Raw genomic sequence first — 15,201 nt, forward strand, 5'->3', positions numbered from 1 at the left:
TCGCACTGGGATTTCGATATACCCCCTCCAAAAAAAAACAAAAAAACATCCCATAAGGATTATGGCAGATGAGGAGAGAAAAGGGATCTTGAAGTTCACATGTTTTGCGTCTGAGCATATCTGCGTGTGGTCTAGTGTGTGTATCAATGGCCAGAGTCGAGGCCAAGCATGCATCCCTGTCTCCTGTTCTCTTCCCCGCAGCTCCAACACTTTGTCCTCACACGGATCACCCATAACTCCCTCTCCTCATTCCCCACACGTCGTTCTCTCCTTCACTCACGGACCTCACTTCTTCTCTCACCCCGGCCTCATTACTCAAATTAGGAGCTCCAGTAATCACCACGCTGAGCTCCACTCAGCCTCTTAACACACCTCACTCACACTCCGGTCTCCTCATCCCTTTGAGCTCATGCCCTCGGTTCAGTAGCCAATGCAGCACAAGCGGCATGAATATTGCAGAGGTGGTGTGATGTTGGACTGCCCTCTGGTTCTATTCCATCACTACGTGTGATTGGAGGAGGGGGAGGTTAATGGTACATGGTGTATGTTGTGACTGATGGAGCTCTGAGGTTGATGTGAGGATGGATTGATTTCAAAAAAGTGATCCAAGACTTACTTATATTTGCTGCTGATGGTCAGTTTAAAATTCTGGCAATGAGATATCACTAAACTTTCCTATAAACGACTGACTGTGGTCTTATTCTGTTTGGAAAAGTTGAAAAGTATTTATCACACTAAAAAAAGGGGGTTCCATTAAAATAAAAGTTTGACATTTTGGGAAATAGTATTTTTATGTAATTTGGGAGAGTTAGAAGAAAGCAAATGAACATTTTGTCCCCAAAATGTTGAACTTTTTTTTTAAGAAGTATGAAACTTAAAACCTGCATCTCTATCAGTAATACTTCTATGTTAGACTTAGCTATATCGACATGGCAGTTCTGTTATTAATAGCCTTCTCTTTACTCTCCTCCCTCTGTCCCTGTCTTCAGGTTCTGGAGCGTCTTTTCCAGAAAGGTTTCAGCGTGGCGGCGTCTTGCGGAGGTGGCGTGGACTCATCCCAGTTCAGCGAGTATGTGTTGTGTCGTGAGGACCGGCGGAGTCTCTCCATCAACACGCCCATCAGGATAAAACAGGAACCGCTGGACTAGAGCGTTCTGGGAGAGGGACTGCCAACCCCACCAATACTCCTTCCATCTTCTCACGCCACCCCACCCCACCTACCCCAGCCTCCTCCCTGCCCGAACAGGACCACAGCCACCCCCAACATACCGAAGTATTAGCAGTGGCTTGTTAACCTCGCCAGCTCTGCAGAACTCTAAGGGGAATGTAGTACCAAACAAAGGAGAGAAAAAAGCATCAGCAGCAAAAGTTTTTGATTATGTTAAATGACGCCCAAAGAATCTGGGACTGTGATGAAAACGACGACAACAAATGGACTCAATAGCAGCTTACTTGAACCATTTTTAGCACCATGATTTCTCCCTCTTCTTCTCATAAAAAAAGGTGTCCTGACCATTTTTGAAGTGACACAACTGCCCCCCTTCTTGAATCCCATTACCGCCCCCTCCCCCCACCCTTCTACCCCTCTTTTAGTGGTGTATCATCCGGTTCTGTCTCTGTATGAGGCCCATGTCTGGCCTGCTGTGGGACAAGAAAGCTTTGGCAGACAGGACGCTGTTAAGGATGACAGGAAGAGGACATAATCCCATCTCGCAAGTCCCCGGAAAGGCCCCAATCCCCCCGACCCCTCGACCCTCCAACCCCATCCCACCTCACTTCACAGGCCTTGCTACAGACGGCGGGGCCTCGCCGAAAACAGCATCGTTTGCCAAAATGATTGTTTATTACAATTTTCATTGTTGTTTCTAAAGTATGTTCTTCTTGCTCCTTTTGCTGTTCTTATCATGAAATGGTGTAAACAATTATTATTAATAGGATTATTTTTAATGTCTCTTTTTTCCTTTCTCCAATATGAAGGATGTATGAACGTTGTATTCATTAGGCTTTGAGAGCTTGTGAGGGAGCGTTTCTTGGCAGTAGCTGCAGAAACTCAGATGTCTGCAGGCTATGTGGCTAAAGCGATCTGGCTGGCAACGCATTCAGAGCCAGAAAAAGTCCCATTGTTCAAACGGGGATAGACGAGAACCTGGATATTTCAAAATTGTTTATAGTCAAATGTGTTGCACACATACAAAATTGCTCTGGATTTTCTGCTTATTAGCTCTAAAACATATCTCGGGTGTTTGCTCTTTTGCTCGTATTTAGCAGAAGTTTAAGACAGTTTGAGTACATTTTCAAATTCAGGTTTAAACTTGCACAAGCTCTAAGTGTATTGCAGTTTTGTTGAGTTAGAATGTTAAAGACTTGAGGACCAACGTGGACGTTTACCAGTATGTCGCGTGATCAACAAGAGATGTACTCTAAATGCTTAATGTTTCTTTGCACTTAAACATTTCCTACAGAGCTGCCCTGCCCTGTTCCCACCCACCACTTGTTTGAACCCAGTGACCAGTGCCAATCAAGCTGTTTATCTTCTCACGTTATTGACTAGAACATTAAAACATTTAAAACAAGCAAAAGTTACAACAGAACAAATACTGTAGGTACCAAAGGTGACAAGGTGCCTATTTTGTTGATTGTACAAACATAAAGGCGCCATCTCTTTTTACAGTTTATAGCTAAAAAAAGACACAAAGCATTATAAAAAAAAAAAACGTCAGAAGGCAACCAACATTTGTTTCTCCAGGCCTCCAGTCTTTACAGTTTTGTTGAGAATAGCTCACAGTACCTTCACAAAAAAGTTTGAGAGACAAAGTCTCTGTTTGTTTCAATTTTGTCACTCCTAAGCCAAGATTATTTCGATGGTTCTTCACATGTATGTGTGTCAGAACCCAAAGTGAGCTGTACTCCCAGCATCAGCATCTTATTCACAAAGAGGCGAGTGGGTGGTGTTTACTCTATCCTGCTCTCATTCTTTTGGTCTTATTTTCAAGATTTCTGGATCAAAGACAGAAACAAGAAAGGCCAAGTTGTCATGCTTTGTATTTGTGTAACTTACAGATGCTGTTTCTTCCATTCCAAAAGACTGATGAAAAAAAGAAGAAGTCCATTCTGATCTTTGTGAGCTCTGGCCTTAGTTTGAGTTAAACTGGGGTTAGGTTTTTATAAACTAGTTGTTTATTAAAAATGGGTGGTAGTTCTTCTGACCATGTTGTAATATCTGCTCTCTCCGGATGGCCGCTGATTAAATAAGGCCAATGAGTGGATAAAGATGAGCTCGGTGTAAGTGTAGCTCCCAGTCCAGCTCACTCCTCCCTGGGGGTCTCCCTCACAATCAAGCCCATCTTTGTTCTGACCTGCCAGTGGCCTGCGCCTTTGCATCCAGTCGCCTCAAAGGGAATGGTCAACCAGGCCTTTCATGTGCCGAGGCATGTTGGGCTCTTCACAGCGCTCCTCGCCCCCCTCCGCCTCCCCGAAGGCTCCCAGCTCAGTGGTGCCAGTAGAAACTCGGGTTGCACCCCCTGCTGCTGTGTCATCCCCATGCCCTGTGTTTTTTTTTTTTCAAAACGCCCTCCTACACTGTGGCTCGCTGGACCACACTGCAACAAACCAAACTGATGAGTCAAATCTGAGCATACACCAAACTTACAGTACTGTACAGCCGGGCGACTTGACTCTGCTGCTGATCCTGAGATATTTGATCCAGTTGATACGAGGTGTGGAAACTCATCTGGGTTAGTTCTTGAGGAAACGGGTAAAAAAAAAAAAAAAAAGATCAGCGTTGTATTATAACCACACGTGCAAGAATTACTTTTTTCAGGGAGGAAAGAAAGAAGGCATATTTTCTCACTGATGTGGAATTTGGAAATCATAGAATGGGCGTTTATTAGCTTTAAAAAGCTAAGGGGTCATACACATTAGAACAAAAACATAAATGGCTGTTCACACCTACATATAAAGTGAGAAAAAGGAACAAAAATTGCAGTTTGGGGCTTCTGTCTGCAATAACCAAACATGGAATATCCCCTTTCGACTCTGCGAATAAGTGCAGGTTAACTACAAAAGGTAGACAAACTCGACAGGACTGGAAACTTCATAGACATGTTCACACATGCCATCGTTTCAGATGAAGTACCGGTCAGTGTTTCAGCCAGTTCAAATGGCATTCACTCCACCTCTAAGGCGGGTCAGTTGTACAGTTATTGTATATTGAATTATCAGGACTCTGGGTTTTACAGGACCCTTGTGTTTTTAAGAAACCTCTTGGTCCTCTTCACAAAAAGAATGAAAATAATTCAAAGCATTACATTGTGTACATATGGATTAAAACATGTCAAAGGGTATAATAAGGTGCAATGTATATTATTTAAAGTGTTTAAAACAATTAGACTGTGGTATTAAAGGGCATGTGTTCATTTACAGTGTCTCCATTTGACTTTTCTTGCATATTTGCGATAATAAAAGGATGTACTGATGTATATCTGATGTGTGTCTCATTGATCTCCATGTGTTCTTCCATTAACCTCTATCAGCTTACTATTGCTTGTATACTATTGGTGATCTCGAGAAGCATTTCTTGCAGGTGATGCCAGCATGTGAGTATGTATGTGGTTGCTGTATTCAGTAAGTTGATCTCTGTGTCCTGTAATTAAACTGATGAAACCTGAGAAATCTCCCCAGCCTACTGTACACACGCATATGCGGGATCCCCGTTCATTTTCGCCAAGCAGGAAGGTCGTCTTCAGGGCTGAATCCAGATCAGCAGTCTGCAGCTCCAGAGGGACTGAGGAATAGGCCGAGATCTTGAAAAAAACCAATATGCTCCCAAACTCCAATATTTTGCACAGAGTTAAACAGTTTGGTCTTTTTGAAAATGCTTCTGCTTAATTAGCAGCAGAAACCTAGGGGGACTTTTCGGAGTTGAGCAGCAGCGCTTTACTCAGTTTGTACTTAGCATGTGCAATGTTAGAAATGGAAATGAAGCAAGCTAAATTGACTTTAGTTAAACTGTCTTGCTAAAAACATAACAGATTATTTTTCCTTTTAAAGAGTAAGGAATGAACAGAGCTACATATTGCTTAGTTATTAAGTCAGTTTAGAATACAATTTACATTTTCTTAAGACTACCTTAATACCTACAGACATTTTAATGTGGATGCTGTTAGAGTAAAACAAAAGAAGAAATGGACAAAGTCAGCATCTGCTCAGTTTAGTAAACAGCTTATTTATTCCTTTACAAAATAGGTACAAATACATAAGTATTGTTTTTTTCACACAAACAGGAAATTTTCAAGATATGTACAAGAGTTTACCAAAAATAACGTGGTTCTAATAAACACATAGTTTTGTAAACAATATTTACAAATTATCCATACATTGAAATGTTATTTCCCCCGTCTGTTTACAGCAGTAATATTGTCCTAATATTTTGGCTAAAAAGTAGTAGTAGTAGTAGTAGTAGTAGTAGTAGAAATGTCCTCCTGTTAAACCACCAGAAACCATAAAAATCACTAAAAAAAAAAGGATTTGAAATCAATCATTATTATAGATATTGTTGTGCTTGTTTGAAAACATGGTATTTTGGAGATAAAATATATGAAAATGTGTTAAGCATAAAAGCCAATCCAAAAGAAAAGAAAGAAAATATATTAATTGTTAAAAATAACTCTTTTGTTGGCAATACGGTTTGCTAGTTAAAAGAGTCATTTATCTGCTATAATACAGTGACAGCTTTCAGTTGTCAGGTAAAATAGATGTAAAAAAAGTGCTGTCAAAACGTACAATGCACAACAGTTGTTCCAAATGCCACCAATATTTAAATAAATTTCAATATGACAAGAAAATCTGCATAGAGGCCAAGATATTTAGTTAAATAGAAAAAACAAACAAAAATACATAATGGACAATATTACATAATACAATGAGGATTTTTTTTTAAAATTAAAAAATTAAAAAAAGCGACAACATTGCAATACAACATGTAAAAAAACAGGCGTTTTTTGTTCAATTCCCAATATCTTTCAATTTAGTAATACAAAGACAGAAACAAAATGGGGTGGGGGGAATCAACTGCTTCCTTCTACAGTTAAACAATACTTTACAGCTGTGAATTTAATTTGGGCTCAAAATACAAACAGGTTTAAGTGCTTTTGTCATTCAGTCATTACCAAAGTATGTGGGGGCTAAAGGGGGCTCCAGGGCACACCAGCAAAATTGAGATTTTTTTTTCAAACATTATTAATGTGCAGATAGGACAGTGAGAGGAAAAGATGAAGGAATGTCTGTTTTGATCCGAGGTTTCACAGTCCCCAGTCATCGCCCCACCTACAATATAACCAAAACTAGCCTTAAGCAGTTCAGTTTTTGAAGAACTGTGAGCATGATAGTACACAACGTACAAACATCTAGTCATAAAAACAATGTTCACATTATGTGTGGGTGAATATAAAAATACTGAAAAGAGTGACCAATCAGAAACGTGTGTCATAGTGCGACCATAACTTTGTTTAATTACCTTTGCAGAAAACGTCATGTGTACTCAGAATAAACTGTTCAATTCTGACTCATTCAAAGCACATGGTTGTACAAAACATCAGGTTTCATAATATTGACACATGGGTTATTCCTTTTCTTACAAAGCTTACCTGTGATAAAAAATATACATGCTGTTAAATAATTCAATAAGAACTTTTTACACATACAGTATGGAAATTGAACGTGATGCTGTTATTTGGAATCCTAATGTTGCAAAACGATGTCTCGGTATAGAAATCAGTAAAGTCTCTCATTTATTGAGTTCAGCTAAACTACATTCATTGAACGATGTTCAACAAATAGCTCGTGGAGAATATCGTAGGCTGTATGGTGGTGTGAGCATAATTCTCTTTGCCAAAATAATCCTTGCTTTAAAGGTGGTTCATTGAAGCTGCTGCCAACAACGTCAAATAAACAGCTACCCGACATACATGGAACGAGTTCTGGGTTAAGTCCTGCAATGCAACAACCACTCTGTTCCTTTAACAAATTCAACTTCAACACAAATATTTTTATATGGCCTTTAAACTCAATGACCTAACTACACACCTACTGAGAAGACATGTTAACAACAGTTTTATTTTTTGTACGTTTTTCTCTATCTCTCTGTCTCTCTCTCTCTCTCTGTCTCTCTCTCTCGCTCTCTTCTTATTAAAAGCTACATCAAACGTCTTTACAGTACATATGTAGACATAGAGCTGAAACATTAGACCTGATCTGAAGGCACGTGGCTGGAAAAGGAGGAGGAGGTTGAGGTGGCTGCTGAGCGGAGCGGAGGCTACTTGAGCAGGGCGCGGTAAAGGAGGAGCGAGTGGGCGGTCTCTCTCTCCTGCTCCATGTAGAAAATTAAGTCCCTGAGGTTGACGCGAGTGATGCGTTGCCGTGTGTACTGGCGTGATGAGGTGGACGGGGTGGAGGAGCTGGCCAGGGAGCCCACCGTGCTGCCTGAAACCTGAAGGCAAGGGAGAGGTCAAAAGGTGAGCTGGAGGACTTCACACTGCTTTCTTAACATTTTACATTTCAAAAGTCCATAGTGCAACCTCTGTTACCAACAGAACAGCCAGGTAGCTATGTAATATAACAGTGATATTTTCAAAGGCTGAGCTTACAAACAATAAAGGCACCGTTATAAAAACTGATACTGCATTAATAAAAGACTTGAAACTGGTTGACTGACAAGAAATCTCTGGGAAGTTCAGAGAAGACACAAAGATGTCTGCTAAAAACATTTTTTTTGTTTAAATGGCATCATGGATATTGGATGTCATGGACACTTATTTTCCATGTAATCTACAAATCAACAAGTATTACAAAAATGTTATAAATCCAACATTTCTAGTCATGCATAGTGGGACCATAGACTGTATTTAAAGATCGATGGCTTGGCAGCTCCCCAAAAGTGAAGCCAAAACATATCAATGCAGTAGGTCATAAATCCCGCCCCCTCCATGCTATGGAACATAGGCCAAACTACAAAATCAAAGTACACGTCAAATATATTTTTCACAAAGATGATTTCTGTCATTTTAGGTAGTTCTTATCACGTTAATGTTTGTTCATGTGTTAATTTTTCTGATAAGTGTGGTTTTAGTTAGGGCTGTCAGCATTAACGCGTTAATCGCGATGCAACAGCTAACGCTAAACGGTGTAAAGTGTGACTGTATTTCACTGTAGAGGATTCCGACACCGGGATGTAACAATCTGCAGCTGCTGTTGTCGGAAAAACACAGACGATGCGTTCAATGAAACTGGTAATTTACAGCCTCGTGGTGCATTCAAAGTTGTTGTTAAATGCCCTTTTCCCATCTGGTGGGGTTTTTGTCATTCAACAGCTATATCCAAACCAAACAATACCCAACCCTAATATTGACTCTAGATTCAAATGTGTGACTAGATTAAATATATAATAAACAAATACAAATCAAATTCATAAAGTCATTTTCTTTGCATTCATTTGATTCCCAATCAAGATACACTGGTAAGAATTGCTTTCCATTGTTAATATGTACTTAAAAACAGTTCAGAAATGCAAAATAATAGAATTTTAATCATGTGATAAAACATGCGATTAATCGCGATTAACTATAGAAATTCAACAATTAATCGCGATTAAGAAAATGTAATCGTTTGACAGCCCTAGTTTTAATTAATAATTTGATGCTACAAAAATGTAGGGAAACCTCATGATTGACAGCTGTGATTGACTTGCGATTGGTGGGGCGGGAGTATGGGTGGGAATTTGATACTGCGGCTCCACCGCCCAATCACTACTGCGCAGACTCTGGCTCCAAAATTGCAAGATGGCAGAGCCCGTATCGGGATATTTTGGCTTCACTTTTGTACAGTGGGAGTAAGTGGAGATGCATTGTCCATCTTTATATACAGTCTATGAGTGGAACCTAGCAACATTTAGCCATGCAAGCGACATGGCTCTAGGGATGTGAATGTCGGTCAGGACGTCAGATGGATCGCGATGAAATTCATGTTTCCCAGAGGATGAATCTGAATTACTTTGGTGATCCCCAGACTTTTCCTCTAGCTCCACAATGAGGTTGACATTTGTGGTTTTGAGTAGAATATCTGGACATCTATTGGATGTTACTTAATTTGACGTTTCCTTCAGGATAAACTTTGAAGTTTGGTGATCAAAGCCACCATCAGAAATTTTCAATTTGTCAAAAAAAATTATCAAACGACCAAATACCTGCAAAACGTTGTATTCACTGCTAATTACCATGTTAGCATGCTAACAAGCAAAACTAAGATAGTGAGCATGGGAAACATTGTACCTGCTTGGCATCAGCATGTTAGCACTGGCATTGTTAGCATGTAGCTCAAAGCACTGCTCTGCCTACATATAGAGCCTGTAGCGTGACTCATACTGTATTTTCTGTACAGTTCCAAAATTCTTACAGACATGGACAAATTACACCTTTCCAAAACTGCGTAGTAACCCTGAAATAATATTCAAGATTTGAGCTTTCAACCTGAGAAGCATCAGTGACCTTCAGCAACACACTGATTCCATTGCACTCTTGAGTGCTTGAGTGCACCGACTTCATTGAGGAGGTGCCTTTATGTATCAAGCTTTTAGTGCATATGAGTTTTTAGGTGAGCTGAAAATAAAATAATTGTGCTCTTTTTTCAGAAACATCAAATTACTGCTTATTTGTTTAGGTTTCATTAACGTTATCTTCTCCTTCATAGATGTGTGTTTTGCACTCGCCCTTTCAGGCAATTTGTCCTCACTTTGCCTTTACTGAAGGAAAAGATCTTTGTGGTGCAGTCGAAGGGATAGTTTCCATGGTGAAACATAGTAACTGTTCAGAAGTAAGCAATACTATGTTTCCCATTTCCCATAAATGAAGTAATCGCTGTTGAATGGCTAACACATTGACAGTATCAATAGTAAGGAATGCTGTGGCCTCTACGCAGAGTATACACCTCCAATTAAGAAAAGTAATCCCTGTTGCAGAGCATGAATGAGATCAAACAGATGCACTAATTACGTCCAGATCTTCAGGTGCAGCAGAGTGTTCGGAACTCACTGAACATGAGGCCGAGAAAAACATTGGCAACGTTCTCTGACGGCAGGGGAAACTATCATTTTAATTCAAGCAGCTCTTTACATTGCCCTGAATATGAACAGATTTTCCATCTAAATGAACAACGCTGCTGACATAGATATGAGCTGACGTCCCACTCTGAAATGGAGCCCTTGTTGTTTTTATTTGATCCAGGAAAAATGAAAAACGATATAAAAAGGGAGTGTATACAGAGGCTGATACAAATCAAGGGATGCATTTACATTTGGAAATGAGAAACACTGGGAAACAAATCCAGCAAGTGCCCACTTGAACCCAGGCAGAGAGAAATAAGACATTTCAGTCAGGAAGACTTTCTCACAATTACATTGATTGCACCACTCTGTAAACACACTGTACAGACAGGCCTTAATTGCAAACATATGACGGGTATGGATTTACAAGAACTAAACTAAAGTCCCTCCAGCACCCGCCCCCTCATATGCTTGTCTTTGTGTACACTGTATGACGGAGCTTTGTCTCAAATTTCCCTCAGTACACTCGCTGACCCCTGGGCGCTGGATAATAATAAGTGAGGGTTGCCAGGCCTCCTTACCCGCGAATTAACCTAAACCATGTCTACCATCTCTGGCAGGCCCAGACTGGCCATTTCAAATACGCCCGATTTCGCTGCATAAATTGCCGATTTCCACGCAAAATATGCGGGGCATAAAAGTCACATATATCTTAGCAGAAAGTTGAAAAATGTTGCGTTTACGTCACACAAGAGCAGCCATTTTCCCCTGTTGCCATGGGAACGTTATGAAGTGACGCAATTATGCGACGTGAACATCATCGAAAAGCTGCAAACCCCACAATGAAGCCATGATGAAACCGGAGTTTTTGCAAGTTCCCACAATTTCATCGTATAAAATTGCATAAATATCCCGCATATTCCATCGCATTTTTTAAGAAAACGTGCTGCATAATCAAGGATTGTGTTGTGTGGACTAGCCAGACCCTCTTCTGCAGCGTTGTGAAGGAAGGTCTGGCAATTCGAACTAGGCTCAGCCCAATTCTCTGGCCTCTATCTAACCGTGACTCCAAGGTCTAATACTGATATTGACCAACCCAACATGGTAGCAGTTGCCACACCAAGCGGGTTAGATGGCGCCCGGACGCCGGCGAGAGATGTGACCCATGACTAGATTATCATAGTTCATAAAAAAGCAGCACAGTGACGATACAGACATTTCATACACAAGACATATGTAACACAGATGACCTGCCGATGTGCATTCAACCCTCGCTGGACCGTGTTTTAATAAATCAGCCATCACTCTCAGTAGAGAATCCAGTCTGCACTGTAGTTATACACTTTACTGATAATCCAGATAATTGTACATTAATACTTGTTTTTTGTATCATACACTTCAGTCCATCTCTCTCGTCTATGAGCTCTCTCTCTCTCTTTAAATCATAATTTAGTTTAGTCTGTAATTGTTGTTGAAAACAGCTAAAGGAGCATTCTCAGAGATAGGCCTGTTTTTATTTAATACAGGCTATTTATTTTAGATAATTTTTCATTTACATGTGTTGCAGCTGTATATTTTCAAACAGCGACGGAAACCCTGTCCTTGCATTTTGTTTTGATCACAGCCTGTTTTAATAAAAGTGCTTGTGACATCTCACATGTGGCTTTGACTTACAACTGAACATTTAGCCCACTTTGTAGAAAATACCAAGATATATATTGTGTATCATCATTCAGCGGAAAAATACTGAGATATGATTTTTTTTCCATATCGCCCAGCCCTAATTCAGAGTTTAAAAATATATTTAGGGCCTATGAACAGTAACATTAACAGCGATGAACAGCATGGCTATGTATTGACACACACATACCAGAGAGCCTCTCTTAGTAAAGCCACTAGCTGAGCTACAACACAGATATCCAGACAGTGACTCTCCTAAAGGGCCATACATGCGCTTCTAGTGACTGTCAAAGCTTCATCAGACTCCCTGTCTTTCAAGTGGAGAAACGGGGAGTCTACCAGTAGCTGCTTAGGGCTGGCTAGCTCTGATTACCAGCTCTACATCGCTGTCTTTGCTACTGTGCGGTGGTCAGGAAAGCAGTAGATGTGTATGCATGGAAATAATGAAGAAAATAAAGACATGTATAGACTGGTCTCTGGTCAGTAATGCCTACATGCTGCAAGCGCAAGTGGGTAAAGCCAGCTCACACCAGGGCACACCACACCCTCACTTTGGGGAGCGACCCCAGCCTAATCAGGTCAATCATGGCTGAGCACATGTGAAAGATGAGCCTGCCTACCGCCATGCCAATTACTGCCACTCACAAGTAAGCCCAGCGACAGGGCCACAGATTTTACCAATCAAAGCCATCCATCCACCTGGACGGATGGCCAGCTGTAGCCACAGGCAGTCGGTGCTGGGGTGGTGCCGTCGCCGCAGTGGTTGATGGTGGGTAGGAGAACGAATATATAGCCAGATATCGCTGTTCAGGTGGTGTGCCACAGCTCCCAGAATGCCTCATTCCCTTCAGGGACAGGGGTCGCCTTAAGTGATCCAAATTCAGCCAGAAAGGTCAGCACTCGTCCAGGAATTCACTCAACGCAGCCTCTCCTCTCCCCTCCATCTTTATTTGCCCTCCACATGCCAGCATACCCAAACACGGGTATGTTGTTGTCGGTATCTATGGATACCAATCCCTCTCGCCAGCACACGCAGGAAATCATGTTGTGGAGGAGGGAGTGGGGATGGGAGGGGTAAACACCAATGCTAAACAAAGCAGATGGCCGAGTGTCAGTTAAAAAGGAAAGCAAGACATCAACAACCACGTTTTCCCTGTCACCAGCAATTACACAGTAATTGTGTCTGAAATTCAATGAAAAACAAAATGGCAGGCTTTGTAAGGTCACGGTGGATGAAAAGAAAAAGTGAGAAGAAGAGAAAAAGCAGGAGAGCGGAGGCACAGTGAGAGAGAGGGGAAGAGAAAAACTGAAAGTCTCAAAATCAGCTTGGCCAAGAAAGATCCATGAGGCAAAAAACAGCATCTGTCATTTTATCTGTGATGGGCCCTTGGAGGCATTATGTCATATGACATATCCATCGTACAGAACGCACAGGGATACTTCGATACATCTCTTCAGACATTTGACTTGTTTGGAGCGGGGGACAGAGAGAAAAACAGAGAGAAAGAGAGAGAGAGAGAGAGCGCAGTGGCTAGAAGCTGAGGAGAGGAGAAAAGAAGAGAAGAGAGCGTGTCTGTAATAAGGCCTCTTTGCTGGCTCCAGTCACATTCTGTTGACAAACATGACAATGTGCCAATGAGCCACTATTTTGCACTATTTCACCCTTCCATGGTTTCCCACACACACGTTCATGCACAAAGAGAGCGCCTGAGTGTGGCTTGTTTAGCTGACAATTAGTAATAAAGACTGCAGTATGACAGTCTAAAGGAAAAACAGAAATAAACGACAAATTTCACAAATGCCCATTCTGACATGGGAATCCGGCAAATACACTACTGAAATTTCAATATGTGTCCAGTATTGGAGTCATGATATAAGCAACTTTATTAAGGTTACTTATAAATGATGGAATTTGCCAATATTTCTTGGCACCAAATACATATTGCACCAAAGTCCTAGCAACTTTGTTGCATGGCAATAAACTATTGAATCTTGAATTGAATCTTGCCAATATTGAGAGAGGTTATTCACAACAAATATTAAATAAAAGGATAAGGCTATGTTACTCTGTGTTTTTCTTATTGCTATGTTAAGTCCAAAACAACTAAGCCCACATGTTCCTACTAAAAATATTACTCTACTATTGCTAACAAATACATTGTTTAAAAAGTAAGAACGTTTTTTTCCTAAAACAGAACTGCAGTTTTTATAAACGTTACCCAAACAGGAGTTCAAATTTGTTGCTGACTATTTTCACCCACGGATGAATACACATTTGAGCTATTTAGCTATTAGCTATTAGAGTGGGATCCATAAAGGCTTGTTTCCATACACATTGATTAAACAAAATGGCTGTAAACATATGAGAAAATGTTTCTGAACATCACACACATTCAGAACTACTCTTTGAATAACCACAATTTGAACATATATGTGCTATAATGTCTTATTGGAATGACGGGGCTCCCATGTTTGGACACCACATCCATTGTTTAATATGTCTATGATACTCAGAGGCACAGAAAAAAAATTCTTAATAGAGGGACAAAGTCGGCAGGTCACACTTTCATGTTCCCGACCCTCCAATGACCAACAACATTCACCTCAAGCTTGAGAGAACTACAATTAATTCCTGTTTTGCTAAATTTACTTTTGATTAAGAATGTATGTTTTTACTCTCTCTCCCTCTTTCTCACTCTCTTTCTACTTCTGACTTGTCTTCAATTGTGCAGCGGCAGCAGCGATGCTTGTAGGTGTCTTGAGGAATTTACATTCAGTCCTTTATTGTTTGAGAAGGGAAAGGGGGTTCGGGGCAGGAGCGGGGGTGGGGTTCCTGCTGATCTGTGGCTTTGAACCCTGAGTGGCACCTATGCCTTGATGCCGGAGCCAATATTGGATTTGGCCCAGGTCAGACCTTAGGGCGGTGGGTTAATGGCCCACTTTGCCAGGCACACAGAGCTGCTCAGCCCTGCACAGGCCAACCTGCTGTCTCAGCACTCAACTCCTCACAGCAGAAGTTGCAGACAGGCTGCATGGTATGAAAACACACACACACACACACACACACACACACACACACACACACACACACACACACACACACACACACACACACACACACACACACACACACACACACACACACACAGTGACGACACCCCGGCTAACATAGTGTGTTAACTAAAACTGGGGGAAAAACATTGCTCAGCATTCATGTTCAATGATAACGACTAGCCCCATGTTGGTTGAGAAATAGATAAGCTGTTCATGATGCAACATTACTCTTTTGTTGTTATTACTTTGATGCTGAAAAATCTGTTTAAACTCTGATGTCTACGCTCCAGGCAAGGAGGACATATATAGCACAACAGAGACAGACTGTTGACAAGCTAAACAAAGAAGTGAAGCTAAAGCTGAACCAGGTGGTA

General features: G+C 41.0%; 2 protein-coding genes across 5 annotated transcripts in view; one reads left to right on the plus strand and one right to left on the minus strand.

The window, feature by feature from the left end:
* The window catches only part of LOC116037603 (BTB/POZ domain-containing protein kctd15), a 29,644-nt gene extending 25,166 nt beyond the window's left edge, over nucleotides 1-4,478 (plus strand). For both annotated transcript variants that reach the window (XM_031281550.2, XM_031281549.2), the window contains exon 5: nucleotides 990-4,478. In XM_031281550.2, coding sequence (XP_031137410.1) covers nucleotides 990-1,148 — 159 coding nt within the window. In that variant the 3' untranslated portion in view covers nucleotides 1,149-4,478. The remainder of the gene's footprint in view (nucleotides 1-989) is intronic.
* A 726-nt stretch (nucleotides 4,479-5,204) lies between these two features.
* LOC116037578 (transcription initiation factor TFIID subunit 4-like) overlaps nucleotides 5,205-15,201 on the minus strand; it is an 85,558-nt gene continuing 75,561 nt past the window's right edge. For all 3 annotated transcript variants that reach the window (XM_031281517.2, XM_035999270.1, XM_035999269.1), the window contains one exon: nucleotides 5,205-7,486. In XM_031281517.2, coding sequence (XP_031137377.1) covers nucleotides 7,313-7,486 — 174 coding nt within the window. In that variant the 3' untranslated portion in view covers nucleotides 5,205-7,312. The remainder of the gene's footprint in view (nucleotides 7,487-15,201) is intronic.

The sequence above is a fragment of the Sander lucioperca genome, chromosome 3 (genome assembly GCF_008315115.2).
Source record: "Sander lucioperca isolate FBNREF2018 chromosome 3, SLUC_FBN_1.2, whole genome shotgun sequence".
NCBI classification, from domain to species: domain Eukaryota; kingdom Metazoa; phylum Chordata; class Actinopteri; order Perciformes; family Percidae; genus Sander; species Sander lucioperca.